The sequence below is a fragment of the Cyprinodon tularosa genome, unplaced genomic scaffold (assembly GCF_016077235.1).
Source record: "Cyprinodon tularosa strain WSP-4 unplaced genomic scaffold, ASM1607723v1 ctg31, whole genome shotgun sequence".
In the NCBI taxonomy this organism is placed as follows: domain Eukaryota; kingdom Metazoa; phylum Chordata; class Actinopteri; order Cyprinodontiformes; family Cyprinodontidae; genus Cyprinodon; species Cyprinodon tularosa.
This window is the reverse complement of record NW_024039019.1, coordinates 3,308,397-3,330,727: the sequence shown is the minus strand read 5'-3', so window position 1 is coordinate 3,330,727 and position 22,331 is coordinate 3,308,397. Positions and strand designations below refer to the sequence as shown.

The 22,331-nt window shown below is 37.6% G+C and overlaps 1 protein-coding gene across 5 annotated transcripts in view; it reads left to right on the top strand.

Moving 5' to 3' along the window:
* The first annotated feature begins 450 nt into the window (after nucleotides 1-450).
* Nucleotides 451-22,331, top strand: part of kcnip1b (Kv channel interacting protein 1 b) — a 37,205-nt gene continuing 15,324 nt past the window's right edge. For 3 of the 5 annotated variants that reach the window (XR_005281426.1, XM_038292313.1, XM_038292311.1), the window contains exons 1-2: nucleotides 451-594; nucleotides 1,131-1,265. Coding sequence is in view for 4 of the 5 variants with exons in the window: in XM_038292313.1 (XP_038148241.1) it covers nucleotides 1,175-1,265 (91 nt within the window). In the remaining variant the exon portion in view is untranslated. Of the gene's footprint in view, nucleotides 595-1,130; nucleotides 1,266-17,682; nucleotides 17,995-22,331 lie in introns of those variants that run through there. The other 2 variants (XM_038292312.1, XM_038292314.1) reach the window with 2 other exon arrangements.

The following is a 22,331-nucleotide window of genomic DNA, read 5'->3' as shown; positions in this document are numbered from 1 at the left end:
AGTGACTTCGATGCAGAGTAGACTGCTGTGTTTAACTGGAAGTGGGACTTTGGTGCTGTCTCAAGGATAATAGTGTCTTAGTTTATCAACAGACTGATAAAAATGGATGACAAAGGCATTGTTAGTTTTCAAAAGTATAATTTGCATGTTTTATTGATATCTATATTATTTCTATAATAGGTAAGGCTTTGATATCTTATTTGAAAAAGTTAACCTTTTATACCATGCCTCTTTTTTACTATGTAAGCTGCCAATCTAACCATAATGTTTTGATCTGGTTGTTTACTGGATCATGAAGCTGTGTTTTCATAAAAAATCCGAAGACAGAGCATCAACCAGACAGAAAGTGAGAAAGCAGAATTGCAACGAGGTAGGAGGGACCACCGAGGGGAGAGGGAGGGAAGGAAGGGTTTAGTGGTGGCTGCTGGCAATTTATGCAGTTTAGGTCTACTGAGAGCACCAGAGCAGAGCTCTTCCACGGCCGCAGGGCTGCCTATGCAGTTCAGGGGAAATCCTCACGCGGAAATAATAACTGCACAGGGGAAACAGCCTGAAAGGTTTTCAGACATAAGGCAGGAGGAAAAGGTGGAGGAGGTGAGTCAAACTGGATGGGGCAGATGTTTCTATCTGCTGGCAAACAAACTTTGAGGTGGCTGCAGCAGGTTCTGACTTTAGTGTTTATTTAAATCGTTTACCTCTGGGTTTTGGGTTCAGCTACTCATGAAGACATTTAAAACTTTGTTGGGTTAGTTTGATAATTCAGATTGCAATACTACTTCATATAGCCTCCTACAAACTTAAAATATGTGTGCAGGGTTATGGGTGTGTCATGTATGGTCCATTTTTGTGTTTTTTGTTTTTTTGTGAGACAGGGAATTTCTACTGAACAGGTTGCCCGGATGTGATATTTTTCTATTTTACATTTTTAAAAATGTGTCTGACCTTTCTCTATGGAAAGAAGCTCTTTTTGTTTTTTTTTTGTTTTTTTATATATATATTTTTTTCCAAAAGGACACAAAGTCCTTCGAACTATCTAATGGTGTCACGTCCCAAAATCTCCCAAACGTAGGTTCATCTTGCACCAAGTGCCATATCCCGCATCAAAGATGGTCATTTTTTGTTTTCTTCAGATTGACTGGAGTAAACCTGCCTCTTCTGCCCCTGCCTCAACCCCATGATGGCTGGCTGTACCAGCCGCTGCAGGCAAGGGGTACAGAAACTGATCCAGTCCCTGCAGAGACTGGTGTCAGGAACCCTTACTAAAGGTACTGTGGCCTTTCATCTTTCAAAGTTCTCAATATGTTCTGATATGGTTTGTCTAATGAAGTTCACTGGTGCCTCACATCTAATGACTGATAACTAATTTCAGTTGAAACATAATGTTTTGTGTTGTTTCTACCAGTTCAATTTACAAATTAAATTTTAGTGTAACTGCCTTTTATAGTGGTAATAATCTGGTACAACTATCCAACCAGATACAGCTCAGTGAGCTGTGATTCCTCAAGAGCATCTTCTCAGTTAACAAAAAACATTTTGTACATAAACAGCAAGTCTTTAATGGTTTTAGGTTACACAAATCTAGATTTTTTTTTTTATTGTGGAAAAAAAATAAATACCAAATCTAACAAACTCCACTTTTCCTGCTACACCTTGAAGTTTCCTTTTTGGTCTATATTTAGTGGTTGTAGTTGATAGACCAAGCGTGCATAACTGTGAGAAAAATGTATAGGAAAAAAATGGGATATGTGTTTTTTGAAATATTTCACATATGTCTGAAAAGGGTGGTGGGCACATCTTTGTAGCCTCTTCTAATCTGAATTGAAAAGTAGAGCAACTGGCCGTACAAGTCCGTTAATAAGTGAATTCATGAAAGGTAGTAAATCAGTATGAATCCAGCTGCTCTGTAATGGGGTCACAAGTTTGTTGAAGAATATTAGGGAAGAAGGTTAAAAAAATATAAAAGCCGAGTTTTGAAAACAACATTTCAAGCTTTGAATATCTTACAGAACACTTCACTTCAAAGTCTAAAAACAAAAGAGAGTGTGACACATCTAACAATATCTGGCATTGATATGAGAGGCAGCTAAGAGACTCATATTAGCGCAGGAGGACCAGGGGGGAAACACACAGCTCAGGTAGGTTAATGTGTCAACAGGAAATTTATTAGTCTCACTTTCTATTAATTCAAAGATTAGGGTAGAGCAATAACAAGGAAGACTGCACTGAAATAATACCAGGAGAGTCATTTAGGGAGCATTGGGAACAATGTGGTCTGATATGACAAGACCAAAATGAAACTTTCAGCCAACAGTGCTCTTGTCAGACATGGCAGAAGCATCATTATTCGGTGGCATCATGCTTTTGCTTGGTAGCGTTAGAAAAACTGTTATCACTTCGTTGAAAGAAGAATTGAGCTAAGTGAAGACAAGGCTAAAGTCTAAAACAGAGGGAAAGTCTGATAGAAGATACTGAAAGGCCTGAGAACCTTGAAGACAAGCAGGGTGTTAACCACAATAAGTTGTAAATGATATTATATCAAGTTGATTTATTTTCCTAAAAGGCCTTGAGGTTTATTTACCTGAATCTGGTAAGCTTAGCAAAATATAGGAAATAAATCCATCTGCCCCAGAGTTGGTCTCCTTGAGATCTCTCTTTTAGATATGTGTAAACATTTAGTAGCTGAACTGTAAGGTCATATTAGCATATGTCCCTAGAGCAACACTGCTTACGCACTCTAAAAGCTATAGGTCCCTTTCGTACATCTGTTATCTGTTACAGCTAAAAGTTACTTTCAACCTCAGTGGAGAAAAAATAAATGCTGAGTCAGTCTTCATGGATTAAACATGCAGTTCTGTCCGCTTAAGTGGAAATAACTTATTTAGACCCTGACTTTTCTATTCCACCTACATATATGAATGGCCTATTAGGTAAAAATGCACAGGTTTGCATTGTTAAGATCAGTTGTGTCTTCGGGATGATTTGCTGCATAAACAGTTGTGCTCATTGAATGGAACTTCTTTTTGACTTGTTGCTTTCAGTAAACTTAAGCATGCAGAATCAGTTGACCAGTATAGCTGTAACCTGCTCTGCATTGTCAGCCTTAATGTTTAGCAGAAATTACATTTTTAAAAAGATGTAGAGAAGAAGACTGGCGGTTTGCTTACTGCTCTATTTTGCACTATTCTGCAAGAATACAGCCCCCTCACATCTTCAGGGTTCATGTTGGAACCTTTTCCAAAGTTGGAATTGATTTAAGGAGCTCATCATAACTATTGGAACAGAATAGTTAAATGAAACAAAATGTAGTCCAAAACTGTGTAGAGAGAAAAATAAGTTTCCAGAAGGATCTGTTTTTTTTTCCTTTTTTCAGTCATCCTATTCTTTGTGTCCTTTAAGCATGAATAGTTGATGAAATAGAGCATCCGTTGTATTGAACATTTACAGTACTGCTTTGATGTTGTGCCTTTGCTTCGGTCGACTGCATTTAGTGCTGTTTTATGCATCGTCATTGCAGCACGTTATTGACCGCCTCTGCTTAAAGGTAACTTGTGTCCTCAGTGGCAAGTTATGTTTACACATTAACATATGTTTCAATATGTCTAATAATTATTGGTACATTTGAAATAGCTAATTTTACATAGATTAACAGACCCAAAATGTATGAAATGCTGTCTACTGTGAGAGACATAATCTAAAAGAAAAAAATTAGAAAACACTATCTATAATTTTTTTAAACTATTAATATGTATGATACAGCTACAAATAGGTATTAGAAGACCTGAGAAAATCAATGTTAAAATTCGGTAAAGTGGCCTTTTTTTGCAATTACAAAGGTCAAATGTTTCCTGTAGTTTTTCACAAGGTTTGCACACACTGCAGGAGAGATTTTGGCCACTCCTTCACATAGATTTTCTCTAGATCAGTCAGGTTTCTGGGCTGTCACTGAGAATCGCAGAGTGTGAGCTCCTTCCTAGGATTCTCTGTTGGGTTTAGGGCTGGAGACTGGCTAGGCCACGTCAGAACTTTGATATGCTTCCAGAGCCACTCCTTGGTTATCCTGGCTGTGTGCTTCAAGTCAGTGTCATGTTGGAAGAACCATCCTCCACCCATCTTTAATGCTCAAACTGAGGGAAGGAGGTTGTTCCCCAAAATTTATTAATATATGGCCCGGTATACATGGGAGAGTGCAGTCACTCCATCCCATGTTCAGAAAAACACCCCCAAAGCATGATGCTACCACCCCCATGCTTCACAGTAGGGATGGTGTTCTTGGGATGGTACACATCATTCTTCGGCCTCCAAACACGGTTAGTGGAATTATGACCAAAAAGTTATATTTTGGTCTCATCTGACCACATGACTTTCTCCCATGACTCATCTGGATCACCCAAATGGTCATTATCAAACTTAAAATGGGCCTTGACATGTGTTGGTTAAAGCAGGGGAACCTTCCATGCCATGCATGATTTCAAACAATGACGTCATAGTGTATTTCTAACAGTAACCTTGGAAACGGCGGGTCCAGTTCTTTTCAGGTAATTGACCAGCTCTTCCCTTGTAGTTCTGGAATGATTTCTCCCCTTTTTTAGGACCATCGAGACCCCACGAGGTGAGATATTGCATGAAGCCCCAGTCCGAGAGAGAGATTGACAGTCATGTTTAGCTTCTTCATTTTTCTAATAATTGCTCCAACAGTGGAACTTTTTTAACCAAGCTGCTTGGCAATTTCCCCTTATGGGCCTTTCAGATAGGAAGCGATTTGCGCTGCGCTGGCCGCGGGGTTCAGCGCATTTGCGCTGCGCCGGCTGGGTTGCCGGGTCTAGTCATTTGTTTGTTGTTCCAGCTTTTGGTCAGCAGCAAATATGTATCTGACCCGTGCTAAGAAGCAAGCGCTAGCACTAGCCCTGCTAGTTCGAAGAAAAAGAGCAGCAAGAAAGAAGAGGCTGTGGGTGCACGAAACCCTCAGGTCCAGAGAGCAGCTTGGGGAGTTCCCGCTTGTGAAAGAAATTGCAAACTTGTGTCATATAGTTCAGGGAATTCAGACACACACAGTATACGCTTTTCCTCCATTTTGCTTCCTGGTCTTTCCAGCCAATGGTTTCTATTGGCCACTTGTGCATTCGTCACGGCACGCCGCGTTCAAAGTTCAACATAGTTCAACTTTGACCTGGCCTGCGCGCGAGCTCGCGAAGCGGTGCGCTGCGCTGTGCTTGCGCTTTGCTCGACGCAGCGATAAACCGCCCTGGCGCGGCGCAAGCCATTGAAAAGAATGGGTTTCACAGCGCAGCAGTGCGGTCGTCGCAGCCTGTCTGAAAGGCCCATTAGCCTTCTCCAGCCTTGAGGAGGTGTACAATTTTGTCTTACAGTCTTTGGACAGCTCTTTGGTCTCTGCCATGTTAGTAGTTGGATTCTTACTGATTGTATGGGGTGGACAGGTGTCTTTATGCAGCTAACGACCTCAAACAGGTGCATCTAATTTAGAATAATAAATTGAGTGGAGGTGGACATTTTGAAGGCAGAATAACAGGTCTTTCAGGGTCAGAATTCTAGATAGACAGGTGTTCAAATACTTATTGGCAGCTGTATCATACATATAAATAGTTAAAAAAATCATCAATTGTAATTTCTGGATTTTTTCTTTTAGATTATGTCTCTCACAGTGGACATGCACCTACGATAACAATTTCAGAACCCTGCATGATTTCTAAGTGGGGGAACTTGCAAAATAGCAGGGTGTTCAAATACTTATTATACTCACTGTATTTATATACATATATATATATATGTTGCACAGGGAAAAATATGATTTATGTTTTTCTTATTTACATTTTCTTCTTGTGCTTTGCATATTTTTCCCATACTATATATATATATATATATATATATATATATATATATATATATATATATATATATATATATATATATATATATATATATATACAATTACTGGCCAAGGCTCTATGGTTACTCTTAAAATTTGTCCTTTTTAACCTTTATAAAATGGTTTCATAACTTTTGTACGTATACGTCGACTAACAACTACTTGTTAAATGATACCTCTACCATCACCTAAGAGCCTCTGTATCACTTACACCGACACCAAGTAACTCTGAGGAAGGTTGCAGTAAATCTACCACACAAAAGAACTACATATATGCAGATTGCTGTTGGGTATATGTCACTTTTCCCCATTCCTTATAGAAACGGAAGTCGATGTGACTAAATTTCGCCGAGGACTGTATATTTGTTGAAATTGTTCAGGTTTGATATTAAGACAATGTGGCACATTCCTGCTGGGATCTACATTTGAGTCTTCTGTGAAATTTTGAACATTACATATATTTATGTGTTTCAAGGCTCCAAACTTATCAGCACATTAGACGCTAGCGAATAGAGGGAATATGGTACAAAACCAAAGTTAAATATCTCTTCTATTCAACATATGTGTAATATGACATTGTTTCACCACAGTTAGATAAGTTAGCACATCACTATCCATCTTTTAGACGGCCACTGGAAACAGAAATGAAGTTCCATCCAACTGAAGTTAACCGGGTGGTCAGGATTTTACCATGCTATGGTCCTCATGGTAAATGCTGTCTTCCTTCAGGTCAAATGATTAAAGCTTTTGTCCACTGGGGGGAGCCGATATTGACCAAAAGTAAAATTCCTGTAGTATTGCTTTAAGATAAAGTGGTCCATGGTTATGAAATAAAAGAAAAAAAAGCAGTGGGCTGCCATTGTGCGGCGCCCAGGGAGCTGTGTGGGGTTAAGGGTCTTTGCTCAGGGAGCCAGAGTGGTGGGCGGGCTCGCACTCAGAACCTCAAGATTCCAGGCCCTATGTCCTTACCACTAGGCCTCCACTCCCCTATAACTGTTTTGCTACAGTTTGGGCTGTACATCTTTTTTGGACTAACTCAACATATTTTAGATTTTACATACAGAGAAGGTGTCTTCCATTCCAGTCCTCAAGATATTTTACAGTTATTTCTGCTCAACACATCTGAGTCAAATGATAAGTTTACTCTGCCATTTGATTTAGGTGTGTGGAAACAGAGACACATCTAGAAGGTGCGAGATACCAGACCTTTAGGGCTAGATTTGGAGCCCTAAAGTCTAGAGACTGTATTTTTCCAGACATCCTCAAACTCAGTCACATTACATGTAGATGGAAAACATTTTTAAACAATGGAATTGTAGGTCTGAACTTTGATTTGGCAATGTTTACATATAGATATTTTTTAATCTAAACCATTATATGTGGCTCTGGCTAATTAGGGTTTTTGTACTTTTGGAATCTGAACTTTATTTCCATCATTAAGTCTTTTGCAGCACCTCAGGGACCCAGAGTGGCAGTCTGTGGGGATGGGGAATAAATGATAAGAGTTTTCCTCACATATCACTTATTATTTCGTCCCGTCGAGAATTGTTGTAAGGGGACCGAATAAAGGGAATAAAATCACCGGAGCTTGAGGCTTAAAAATATTGTCCCTGGAACCATTGAAAGAATCAAAGGGGTTTTAATAATTTTGCAAGGTTCTGCTAAGAACATTTAGCTGATACATATAATAGAGGCAAACATTGCTTGCATTGACGTTAGCATTGTACAGCTTCCTCTTTGCAGACATCAAAGGTGGAACAGCACACAATTACATATGCATCTGAGAAAACAAAATCCAAAAAAATTAAATAAGCAAATCACTTTTTTTATATCTACATTAGTATACTGGATATGTTAACATCATGATATGGCAATATCATCCATGAGCTGTAATCTCTCTTTCTCAGTCTTAAAAATGAAGCACGGCTTCTAGGTTCCCCATGATAAATATTCATCTTTAGACATTTAGACAGCTGAGGCTGATATGCCTTCGGCCTGAATCTGAATAGGCACACATTGTTATTGTGTCCTCCTAATGATATGATGTATTTTTGCACAGAAAAGTGGAAAATTTCTATTTCAGTCCTACCAATAATTTTTTTTTGTTTGCAGAGCAAAACAGCTTTCCCTGTTTTCAGAGTTAATCAAAATTACTCTGCATTAAACAGGGTCTTCAAGAAGGAGTTACACCTGTGCTTAAAGATCATGGATTAAATTGGGGATATGTCTTAAAATGTAACACAGAATATTAGTGTTTGTTAGGGTGACCAGACGTCCTCTTTTTCCCGGACATGTCCTTCTTTTCAGACCTAAAAATTAAAAAATCGTCCGGGATTTCGGTCGACTACAGTGCAGCACATAGTTGAAATACACGGGGCACTAAAAACGAGCCATCAGATCCGAGGCTGAACGGAGCGAGTTGTTTTTTTCCAGACTGTTGTAGTCCCAATTTGATTTACATCATCCATGTATGTTTCTGTGGAATAATGACGTCCAGAAAGCTACAGGCTGTCCTGATTAACCAAAGTAGTCAGAAGTATCTTTCCTACTCATGAAAATGTTCTCACTATTCACCCTACCAAAAGAGAAGGAACCGAAGATAGGAACTACGGATTGATGCAACCTGAATTAGCCAAAATCTCCTACATCCTGCCATTTATGTAATTATCTGACTCAGGTGCGTTAAAGCAGAGAGCCATTTAAAAGACGGACACCAGAACTCGTGAGCTGGAATCTGACTGTTATGTCGCTGTCATGATTTTATGTTCTCTTCAATTCCCGGACAGCTGGGAATTTATATTTCTGATACTTTAAGATGTTTATTGCCCTCTCCGGTAGGGGTGGTAAATATCTTATTTAATCAGATTTATTGATTTGGCCAAATAATGTTTTATTAAAGGATTTGCTTAATCAAGACCCAATAACCTTTAGTCAAATGATTCTTTACCCTGTTTGAAATAGTTAGCAGTGAATAGACATGAGGATTCCACTAAATGACTCTTGGCCACACTTGGTAATCGAAATGTAATGAGCATATGAAGAAACACATGAACACTAATGTTATATCAGTGTTTAAACCCTTAGTGAAATAAACCTTGTCCAAGCTTCAACAACATCTCATCACATGTTTCTGTATAGCATAGCTGAGCTTGGATTCCATCCTGTTAGCTTTGTCCTTACTCATCAGTAAACACATGAAATGATCAACATCATCAAAAGACTTACTTTTTGTTCTTTCCCTAATTGTGCCAGAACTGCAAACCTTTTTGTCCATGTCTATTTGGAAGTCTTGAGTTTCATCCAGCAACAGATCAGCAGTCAGGCCAACAATCAGGGGTTCCTTTGTCTCAGTGGCTCACAGCTGGGGTCCTCTTTGTCTCAGTGGTTCCCATCAAGGCAGGCTTCTCATCCAGTCTGGCTCAATATGTTCTGAAACGCACGAGAAATGTGTTGCAAAAGGTCTGTTTTGCAGCAGTTTGGTTCTGAAAGGCTCTGCATGGTCACCATAATGACTTATCTTTGAGGATTTTTGAGATCTGGGTATTTTTGGCCCCGATCTCTATTTTAGCTGCCTCTTCAACATGCACCCAGGCAGGGTAGAAAAGAGGGAAAAGAGAATGTTCTGTGATTTTTTTACTTTCCTCACACATAGGGGGCTGGTTGGTCACACCTCTGTGGGAGGCCCTGTGGAGGAATTGGCTGAAAAGGGGGGGGGGGGGGGGTGGAGAGATCTTATAGCTGGTTATTCACCAAACTTGTATCCTCTTCTCTGGACATCATGTCATGATGAAACATGGACACTGGTTCCCAATGTCCAAGAACCACGATCATGGCATATGACCCAACATTGCAAAACTGAGAAAACTCACTTTGATAGTTACTGTAAAAAAAAATACTATTATGTTAACAAAATAAAATACATAGCAAAGTTATGTTTTCCTTGTTATTTCCCATTTTAGTTTACTGAACAAAAGTGTATTATATTTAGCTTTTTAAATATATTAGTTTGTAATGTTAATCATCTATAATAATGATATTAACAACCCAGTTTTAAGTTGGAGCTCTGAAAAAAACTGTTCAAAGAAGTTAAAATAGAGGAGCTAAAAGCTTTCCTCCCCTTTTTTCCGACCTGAAGAACTGTAAGATTAAGAAAAAAAGTCTGAGTAGATTCTATTAGTTTAAATAAAACTAGGAGATAAACGTGGTGCAGTCATTCAAAAAAAAAATAATAATCATCATAAAAAAATGGTAAATCAGCAAATCCAAAAAACGCTGGCTCACATGCAAAGACAGCATTTTACTTTGACATATAAGATTTATGATCACCCACATAGAACCATGATACACAGTATCCAGGATGTGAAGGCACTTAGCAGAGGCAGTGACATATTGGACATCATCTTAATCAATAATTGAAGGACAGGATGACTCCACAAATTTCTGTTTAAATGCTTGCATAAAAAAAAAAACTCTTAGACTAAAGGTAAATACTTTACACATCCTGTTGTATGACCTTAAAGAGATTTTTATGTTCTAAACATCCTCCACTGTGGCCAAGTGGAGTCTGTTCTGCAAAGGCAATGATCCAAACTTTCTGCAAAGTGTAGTAAAGTACTAATTGCAAGCTATAATAAATGAGTGTTTAACTGGGTTGTGAGTGTTTTTTTTTTTTGGATAGCCCTTTCCTCGATAAAAAAAAGCTTTCTGTAATTACGTTTATTTTATTAGAAGTAGTTTGTTCATGAGGTTGATGATCTGAAACATCATAAACATGAGGGGGGGAAAGAGGAAGTGATCTGTGAATGGAGCAAATACTTCTTTATATCATTGCTTGTTTCACTTCCTATCTACTTTACAGTAGATGGACCCAATAGCTATCTTGATATATCACATAAAATAATAATTAAAAAGTATGGCTATAACCACAGGTTGATGAGGTGTGAATATTATTAGCTCTTATGGTAACATGTTTTATGTATTTATATACAAGCCTTTTCTCTCCTCACCCACGTACCCACAGATGCATCATGCTCCCATTCCTTTGTTAAATTTTATAAAAGCATACTGGTATTTCAGAGATGTAGATATTATATGACAATAGGACAACAACACAAACCAAATCAACTTTAGATGCTGATAATAAAGGTGTTTTTTTTTTTTTCTTTAGTTCTCATATGGGTTTGGATAACATCATAGATCTAGAAACAATTGACAGTATGTGGTGTGTTCAGAAGATGACAGGAGCCTGATCTCTGGTATGAAAAAATTTTCTAAATGCTGTAAAGCGGTTCTTTATAGTTCAATATGTTCAGATCTGCAATACATTTTATGCAGACTCTGGCCACATGGGAAACTGCCTTAGCCTCATGCTGCATCTGTCTCTGGCTATTATAAATCACACGTGTCCTTTAAGTGCATAACCTTGCAGCAGGATTCACATCATCCAGATTTAGATTCAGATGTACGACACAAACCCATCAAAGATGGGGTCTATGTTGACCTGACCTACAGCAGTATTACCAGTCTGTACTCTGTCCACCCCCAGAAAGACTTTGTGTTTCTCCACTTAGTCTCCCTGCACTTGGCTGTAGCAGCAGCCAATTGGAGCTGACACAGTGTGACTTTGCTTTTAATTTTTAACATCACCTCACTACATGCTTTTATGTAACCAACCTCTCTAAGATTTATTTTTATCTCCTGCAGTCACGTCCACTATCTGTGTGTGTTTCACAATTTTTAGCTATATCGAAAATACTTTCTTTTTTTTATTGAAATCAAAAGATTTAGTGTAACTATTGATGCATCAAATCATGACAGTAGGACTATATGTACAAACACAGCCACTTCTATTTTTGCATATGTGTCTTTTTTTTTTTTGCTCACTAGTGTATTAATTTGGAGTTTGTTCATCCTTGATTTTTGGACTCTGCTGCCATCTGTTGTTCATTTACTAACACTACATCACCTAAACCAATTTGCACCAATCAGGATCCCACTGAAGCCCTGAAAGGTTTGCAGTACAGAAATGATGCACTGACACACTGACCTAGATGGAAATGTTGGCAAAGGAGGGGTTAAGTAATCAGATTACTGTGTGTAAGCCAGAGTGATCCAGTGGACAGATGTGTGCCATCTGGATATTTTTGCAGCCTGTAGAGTAATAAGCTGTATGGGAGAACACACTGGAATCTGGTTCTCTAGGCCCTCGTGTTTTCTGCAGGTTATGAGCTCCACACACCAGGAGAAGACATAGAAAAAAATAGCTGAAAAAAATCAGCATTAGCATTTTAAAGTATTGTTATTTTTTTAAATCCTTCAGTTAGATCTAACCCATATTTTAAGGAGCTGGTCAAAATACATTTGAGCTAGAATTACTTCCAATTTTTATCCATTTGATTAAATATGTCAGGCAAGGCTTTACAACTCCTTAGATAAGGCTTTTCACAAGGTTTAGGAATCTGTTTATGGAAAAGTCCCTTACAGAAGTGCATCTGTGAGGTGATGAGAAGGACTAACTATAAGACTGAGTTCTAGTTTACCCAGAAGGTGTTTTAGCCCAGACAAGTTCTTTCACACCATAATCTCTAATCATGTCCATATGGGTAAGTGGATTTTGCGTGCTTTGTCTACTGGTACACAGTAGAGTTTTGTATTTCTGGTTATTGGCAGATACAGTACATGTACATTCTGTGCTATCCATCCATCCATTATCTGACACGCTTGTCCCAATTGGGGTCGCGAGGGGTGCTGGTGCCTATCTCCAACAGTCAATGGAGCGAGAGGCGGGGTACACCCTGGACAGGTCCATTCTGTGCTAAACAAAAAAAAAAGATATCTACTAAACAAACACAAAATTAATGGCAGAATACAGAGTCACAAAAGCAAGCACTGACAGAACACTTAAAACAACTTTGAATCCTTTCAGAGCTTATGTAGTCAAGTTAATAATTGATAGGCAGGATAAAAGTTATTTAAAAACAAATTATGTATTTAAGAATATAATTTGTTACGTTTCTCCCTTCTAGGAAGTATGATAAAGATTTAACAATAAATACATGGTGGGCAGGGGGTTCCTGTTTGTTGAGGTATCTGTTAATAAAGGTCTAATAAAAGGAAAGCTTCATATTCTGATTTTGAATGGGGATTTATATAGCTTTTTATATAGCTTAGAGAACTAATGTATAGGCAGTGGAAGACATAATGTTAAAGGCAGGTATAGGGTTTACATCTCAGTAAAGGGCTTATTTTGTTCCTCAGCTCCACCTGAGTATTTAAGGGGATGGTCCCAATAAACCAATTCACCTAACCATGAGCAGAAGTAGGTAGGTTGTGTAATCTTAACCTGAGGAAAAATTATGATGAAATTTTCATTTTACGCTTTAATTATCCCACTTTTACAATAATCCTTTCTGATATTTTTAGCTAGTGCTTCTGCACACTTCCATTTTTACAGGGTTAAACAGGGTTATGGTAAGACATGAATACGGCACTATAGAAACTGCAATGTTGAAAAAAATGTGCCATGAATCATTTTTCTACCAACATTTTTTTTTTCTCTAAGCCGCCCCCAACACCCACACAGACATATACCAAGTTAACACAAACCTCTGCATACACTTTGACTCAAAGGAACACTGTATGGTTTCAATATTTTATGTCTACAGCATTTAAAATATTAAAAAAATCTTTTACATTCTCTTTGTTTCAATTAGCCCCTTTACTTTGACTACCTTATGCCTAAACAACACCCTTAAAATGTCTCATAAGCCGAATGTGATAGATATCTTGTATGATATAGATTAAAACACAACATATAGTGATGTTTTTGATACATGACACATTTAAATGTGCATTTGCCTGGTCGTCTGTGTTGGTCCAGGGTGTATTTTTGCAGCTTCCGCCTCCTTAAACAAGATAAAATGATTCACAGAAAAATAGCTGGAGGGAAGGTAGCAAATTTATTCAAGGACAGTAAGGAAAGAGTATATTCTACCATCCATCTGCACAAATATGGAATAGTAAGGATCATTTCATAACAGCTATTGAACGGTTACATTTTTAATTACGATGTTGGTTGATGCAATCTTCAACCATAGCTAGTAACTGTAGCAACTTACTTAATCATTTTGCAAATTACTTTGGCCAAAAAATCCGACCGCAACATTTTGCTGATGAAGATTCTCAGTCATTCAGGTCATCGTCATTCCGTAAAAGTTTTTAAAAAAACTATCCACTGGACTTGGTTTCCAAGATTTGAAGACTTTTCGCTTCCCCTCCAGGAAGCTTTCTCAATTCAAATGTATGAGATTTGACCTGACCTGAAAATTTTATTTACAGTTTAATGTAAGATTCCATTCCAACTCTAGAATCTAACTGCTTGTGGTGTCCAGCACAGACCACTTATGTTTATATGGATTACATCAGGATTGAGTGTATTGCTCAGATATAAAAAGATGTGCACTGAAGTGAAGAGATTAACACATACTGTTTTATCATCATAGCTGCTGAGTTACTGAGTGGGATTTATAAAAGAGCACTTGTTTTTTGTTTTTTTGTCCTTACTGTGCTAGTGTCGGGCAAACTGGGCAAGCATGATGTATTTGGTCAATTTGACAAGGGCAAAATTTGGATACCTAGACAGTAAAGTCAGAGCCCTTGCAAAACTGCAGATGTTCTTGGGCTCCACAAGTCTACAGCAAGATTGCATAGGGTCTAAGGTGGAGTTTGTTCAGTGATGAGGCTGGGGATCTTAATGCTGGACTCACCTCGACTATTGTTTGGCTGTGGTGCAGGCTGGGCAAGAAACTGCAAGAATAAAATCAGTGTGAACTCTCACATTAGCCATGTTGCAGTGTGAGTGTTGTTACGGAGGTTTTGCTGCTCAGTGGAACAGTTCTTGGAGTGAACCACGTACTTATTTTGGCTTGTCAAGTATAAACAGCATAGCAAAACAGTAGTACAAAAACAGAGGGGCTGTTGGAGGATAAAATATATTGATGAGCACAGATAACAAACTCTCAGAAACAACATGAACCTATGTGAACTTCGGTTCTCACAAGCTCTGTTTCCTGAGCCGATGCGCAGTACCAGGACCACTCCAGGACCATAGATAGTGTGAGCCCTGCGTAACCTCTGGTGCTATGCATACTTGTACGTTTAAATGATTCATATTCATTCATATTGAGTTTTTCTTTGCCCAACTATTTTGTGTTTTGCTTTGCTTTTCTTCTTGTCTTGTTGCACACATCATGACGCTAACCTGGAGCTTTTGTGGACAACCTTATTTCGATTTTCAGTTTATACGGCATCTGAGCTTATTGTGCATTCAAAAAACAAGCTGGTAGCTTAGCTAACTCAACTTTATCGCCTCCTATTGAACTGTCTAAACTTCCCAATAAGTTAAGGAAGGAAACGCATGGGACGTGAGCTGTGAAAAGGTGTCCAAACTGGAAAAGAGGACAAAAACTCTATTATCCCGTCTGTTAACACTGAAAATATATATCTTACCTTAAAGACTCGTAGTGTGAGCCTGCCTTTAACTGAGTAATATAACTAATTCCTCGTTCATGTTTTTTTTACCTTATTTTTCATCACGACAAGCTACTACAACTTGGTTAGTAAAAGCGACAGATTCACTGCTTGCATGGAAGGACTGTTTTGTGTTTTGTCCAGAGACGGAGCAAATACTACAAGATGCACATTGGCTGAGGAGCCGTAATGTTGACAGGTGCTTAGCATGCATTAATTGGTTACCCAGGCTGAAATTAGAGATGCAAGGCAATGTCAGAGAGCCATCCAGATTTAGTGATAGCACTGCTAAACTAAAAGCTTTTGCTTTTTAACATTTTATATTTATTAACTGAACTACCAGGTTTGTTTGAAGATCTAGTCATAGAAAAGGTTTCCAAATTCATCAACATTTTAGATCCTAAACAGTAACTGCCAAGTTCTTGGGAGAATTAAAAGGCAACTATGACAAGTTACTGTTTTGAGTAACATGCCCCACAATGCCTTTGTCAACGAGCTTTAATAATATCTCCTGTCCTAAACTGTCTTTAGGATATGTCTTTCAGGAAATCATTAACAGCATTAAGGGCAATAAATCACTTGACTCATTACAGACCAATTGCAAGCCATAGAGCACACAACCTCTCCCACCTCTGGTGACCTCAGATCATAACCTGGTTCACATCCAAGCATTGCATAAACCCAGACATAGACAAAGATGTAAGTGTAACATACACAGTGAGGGGTTGTCTGAGGAGACCAGAGAAGCTCTGAAGGACAGTTCTACTTCCATTGTGTGGAAGAGTTATGTTCTCCTCATTGTCAAGACATTAAAGTCTTACAGATTGCATCCAAAGCTACATCAACTTCTTTGAAGACAGCATCCCTCAAAAAGGCAATGTTTTTATTCCACAATAAGCCATAGATCAACCCTGAAATAAAGGCTCTACACACTTTGGAGCCATTAGAAAGGAAACAACGATGATCTTAGAGCTGTGCAAAAAACTAAGAAAAATACTGAGGATAGAAAATAACAGCAACAAAACAATGCAGGTCAAAAACCAAACTTTCAGGTTATATAATACTTAGACTGACAAAATTACCTGAATCAGTTTCCTTCTAAGATATAATGCACATCGATCATATGGTTTAGTGTCTCTAACATACTGGTCTGCAGCAGGTGGGCTCCACTATGAACTAAGCTGGCATAATTCTTGTTCATCCTCTACACAGCAGACTTCAATCAATTCCCCTGGCTGCCACCTTTAGACGTTATGTGATGACTTTGCTATAATCAGTCTCATCACAGTTGAGGATGTATAAGAGTAATAAGGGTGGACACAGGACTCTGTGGACCGGTGTAAGTGGAATCACCTCTTGAGATGGTAGTGGATTTCTGCAGGCTCAGACCCACCACTCTGACACCAGTGAAAATCCAGGGAACCGATGTTGAGATGTTGGACTCATAGAAAAACCCGAGTAATCCCATGAACGCAGAACTGGACTGGAATTCCAACAATGAACCTCTTAACAAGAAGGGTCTAAGCAGTCTAAGGAGAATAAGATCTTTTGGAGTTAAGGATCTGCTCCTGAACACCTTTTTTTACGTTGTGTTGGTATCAGTCATTCTCTATGGTACAGTTTGTTGGATCAGCAGTTTATCTATAACAGAAAAGAGAAAGAAACTCATTCGGAGGGCCAGTTCTGTTCTTGGATGCCCCACAAACACTGTGCAGGTTGTGGTAGGCAGATGGAGTTTGGCAAAATGACATCCCTCCTGGACAGTGTCCCCAAGCTTGAAGTGCAGTGAACAACCGCTGGTTCCTAGGTATTTAAGAGCCTTATCTCAGATCCTTTCCCCAACTAGCTGTTAGACTTTATAACCATTAATTTTCCAAGCAAGTTATTTAAGTTTGTTTACATCTGCCCTGCTATTTTTCATGTCTTTTTTCTCAATGAGTTTTTATGTCCAGAGAGGCACGTTTTGTGGATTTGTTGTGACGCTCATTTGATTTAAACTGAGAATGCAAGGATTACCAGGAAAATGCCATTATGGAAAGCTCCCAATTTTTTCTGATATTATCTGTATTTATATAATCAAGAAACAATAAGGAGATGGATAAAATCAATAAGAGTAAAAAGAGAGATTTTTACCCACTATCTCTCTCCCCTTAGCTAGTGCTCACAGGAGTTCATCGCTTTGCTTTAAGAAAGGGCTTAAAATGCAGGCAGCTTAAGAAAAAACATAAAAAAGAGGGAGGAGGGGGTAAAAGCCTGACAGATGAGTGGAGTGAAGCACAGCACAGAGGGAGTGGCTCAAAAACGGCTGGAGCAAGCTCTTTGGTGAGGGGGGGAGTAGAAAATTCAAGAGAGTCTGCTTAAACCACAAACCAGAGATAGAAGTGAAAGCTTCTGAGGAGACGGGAGAGTTGGGTAGAAGCCTTGAGAGAGAGAAGACCTGTGGAGGAAGGAGACAGGCTGAAAAATTGAGTGGACTGGTAACTCTGAGGGGGCTGTTTGATCAAGCCGTTTCCCCTGTGGCAACATGGGAGCAGTTGTGGGCACTTTGACCATGCAAACCAAACAGAGGAGACCATCAAGAGGTATGTCAAGACTTATCAGAAAGAGATAGAGGAAAGATAAAAGCTTCTGAAAGCATTGAACAATATGAACTAGTCATTTGGACATATTGATCTGATTTTAATTGTGAAAAGGATGGGAATGTTTATCAAACAGCAGAAGTGATTATCAATATTTCTTTAGTAATTTTAAACAGTTGCATTTGTCATTGTTTTACCAAGAAAAGCATGAAGAAAAAGGTGAAAAAAAATGTTTTTGAAAGAGGCAGGTGTAGTCACAGAGCAACACTGGCTGCAGATGTGTTATGATCGAAGTGATTGAAGTCTTCGCCTGATGTATGAGTTGTGATAATGATGGTGGAAATGAGAGTACAGGATGCCAAGATGTCCTTGACAATCACAACACACTCCCCCCAGACTCTGTGATTCTGCATGTGTTCCCGCCAGTCAAACGTGTCAGTGAGTGTGTGCGAGTGAAAGAGAAACATGCAGCGAAGCAAATGAGAGTTCAGGCTCGTGAATTAACAGGCAGGTCACATATCATACCTCTCCCTGGCCTTATGCTTGAGAAACTCGTTGTCATGGAGACTGGGTTGTAAAAAGGCACAAAGGAGAGTGCAAACACACAAGCTTCACTGACAATGATGTTCAGTGCAAAGATCAGGGTTAGAATAAGTAAAATTAAAAGGGCATTTAGAGCAACAACGAATATAAGACCTCACATGAAGATTATTTTTTGTTGTTGTTGTCATTCTTCTAGTTTCTAGGTCATCTATTTTTTCTTTTTATTTCTCCGAATAAAGTAGTCAGTTATAAAAACTGTGTCGAGATTTAATAGATATGATTAGACAGATAAGACCTCAATCCCGGGAGGAATAAAATGTCACAGGAAACTGCGCACAGACCGGTGTTTATCTCTCTTGGAATGAATAAAGCAAGTCTGCATTAAGTCCAACTGGTGGTTAAATCTGTGGTATTATGTCTGCCAGAAATAAGAACACAAGTTAAAAAAAAAATGTTAGAATTAACTGTAAAGATGTTTAGGGACAGAACTGTTGACACAGTCTAACTAAATATATTAACAGGATTAAAATACTTTTTTTCTCTTTATTTATTTATTTTTTTTTTTTCAATTTTAATCTAGCTGGTAAATTTATTATCTTAATTTTCGTTTTCATGACTTAAGTAAGTAGATATTCAAAATGAGTATATAAACTCATGAGGTACAAATTTAAATGCTGATGTTTCCAGTGTGAAGGAGAAAGTCAGGAGAAAAATGTATTAAATAATAATATATAAAATAGTCAATAGATGTTGCTACTGACAGATTACTAACAATAATAAAAAAAAAATTAGTTACTGTTAGTCATAATTTAGTCTGGCTGCACCTATAAAAAATATGTGGTGCTATTTCTCCTCAACTTTGAGCACTTTCCTTTTAATAATCGTAAAGCAAATAATCTTGTTAAAGAGTTGTTAAAATGTGGCCTCCTCACCTGCTTAAATCAATGAAGCTGAAACACATTTTGGTATCATTCTGTATCATTCTTACCATATATTTTTTGCATATCATCAATAAATGGCCACACACACCTTTAATATATTTCTGTTTAAAATTTGAAGGTTTTTGGAGTCATCAAAACACTGCACTTTTTGTGTATGTGTATGTTTGTGTGTTTAAGACTAATGTTGCATGCCTTAAATCATCATCAATCTGAGGAATGAAATCTAATTTTGAGGTTTTAACTTTTGAGATTACTTATCAGCCTTTAAGAAACGAATGAGAAGATTTTGTGGGATTGGTTTATATATTAGACATTACAAAGCAACTTGGAAAAACACAGTAACCAGGTCAACTTACTTATCAGCTTTGTTTATATGTAAGAAAGTCCTCCTAAAAAAAAAAAAAAATATGTAATGAATTAATTAATTAATTGCATAATTTATTGTCACCATACACATGTACAGTGAGATCATTGGATCTTTCAGAACTAAACATCAGAAGTGACTTCTCAGTGCAGCTGAGTTTTCAAGAAACCAGACCCTCTTGAATCATTTTGACATTTTTGAAACTGGATATGGTTTAAAACAGTAGAGACATTAACTGTAAACTGAAGGTAGTTCTTTCTAAAACATAGTAAACCTTCAAATTGAATTATGCTATCTATCTATCTATCTATCTATCTATCTATCTATCTATCTATCTATCGATCTATCTATCTATCTATCTATCTATCTATCTATCTATCTATCTATCTATCTATCTATCTATCTATCTATCTATCTATCTATCTATCTATCTATCTATCTATCTATCTATCTATCTATCTATATAATCAGTCAGACTTCTGCGCCTGTTGACAGGCATGTTGGTTTACTGCTCATGAGCAAGGTACTTACATTTTTCTGGGGTTCGTTTTTTTTGACTTACTTTTATAGGAAAAAACTCAGAATCATTATTTTATTGAATAATCATTTAGTAATTTTTTAATTTATTTTCAGATTTTTGTTTACTACTGTGTGTGTATTAACCATTTTCTTAAATGGGAGGGTATATAAACTTTCAAGCACATCTGTATATGTTTGCACAAATACACATCAAACCAGAATATTATTGTAAAAGTCTGTTTTTTTGCCTTCTATTTTATTTCTCTGTAATCTCCCCAAGATTTATAACCATTGTTAATTTCGACCTGGAAAACCTGACATGTAGTACTATTCTTTTTTGGAAGAATGGACAAAAGGCCAGATGAGACATTTAGATTTCACAAAAATCTTGATCTATGGAGGCGTACATATTCAGAATAAAACACCAAAAAGTGCATTAAAGTTTAAAGTAATTTAAGGTTAAGACAAAGATTGCTCTTTCAATTCCCCACTTAATCGCTGCATATTGTTAAGTTTCCACTTGTTTTTTTTTTTGCTTGAGCCACAGTATCTGAAATATTAATAAACTGTAGCTGAATTTAAAATTGATGTCATCAAGTCTGTGTGGCAAACATGTCCACAGTGATTTTCAACCTGAAAGCGATGTTCAGTATGGTTAGTGAGGAACCAAATAAAAGCATTAACCCTTTAATTTAACTTTGGTTAGATTCAGAAGTGGTAATTAACAGTAACTTGGGCTTACAGAAGAGCAGCATCAAAAAAACATATAAAAGAAAGACACAATAAAACCCAAAGGTATATTTTTTAAGACTGTTCTCTCACCTTTCTCTGTAACTGCAGCTCAAGCTGTTATTGAAATTATTTGTTGATTAAGTCATGATGGTTGTGACAGTTTATTCTGGCGAGCTGTCCAAAAGAGGGCTTCATGTTGGAATAGAGGCTCAGGCCGTTTTAAAATGAAGTCAGTGCGCGATTGTGATTTAAAGCAGGAAAGCTAAAGTCAATAACTTGGATGCTGGAAAAAAATGTGTGTTTTTGTAGCACATCCACTGCTCATGCCAACTGTCTCTACACGTATTTTACTTTGAAGGTGTTTAGTGTCTCATTTTCTGTCTGTTTTGTTCAGTCAAGCAATTATAACATAATAGCTATTTGGTTGAAGTGTTGATAGATAGCTTAGGGTTAGTTAAACATGGCTAGCTTTGAAAAATGACACTCTTGTCATATATAATTAAATGCATACATAGTTTTTTGCTTTATTGTATATTAAAAAATAGATGAATTTGGTGAACAACTGGATATAAATAGATATAATTCACTCTTGCAAACATAGCTTAGAAAGCCTTGTTTTTACAGTATTCCTTTGTCCTATTTTCATCTTTTCTGATAATGTTTGGTAGTAGTGTCTGTTTGTTGAGTGCCTATTTTTTATATGATATTCATACCTTTCCCTGCACTCCTAGATTGCTCCCTTGCAATCTTAGACTTGGACAACTTTTATTGTCATTTTGTATACACACGGTGTGTACAAAACGACATTTTGTTTTCTAGAGCTTTCATGTCATTTCCATTTCTTAAAGTGCAGCAGAGATCAAATGTAAACAGTGTGGTGCAAAAAAACGCAAAAATGTACAAATTTAGAATCAATTTTAATTATCAAGTTGATAAATATAAAAACGAAGACAATTTGAAAACCAATGAGGCAAAAACAGGAGTAGAACTCCTTTTTTGAAAAAAAAAATAAGTATACATAGATGTTGCCATGAAAACAGAAGGCATGTTTGAACTGGTTCAAATAAGCATGGTTTTAAAGTCGGCACTCTGCTCTTAAGTATTCATCACAGCGACAGCCTGTGGGAAGAAACTGTCTCTGTGGCAGTCAGATTCATAAATGCCACTTTTTTAGGCAACCTTGACGGTAAAAGTCTGAACAGAAAAGGCCTTTATGAAGCTTGTACATCATCAGTTTTTAC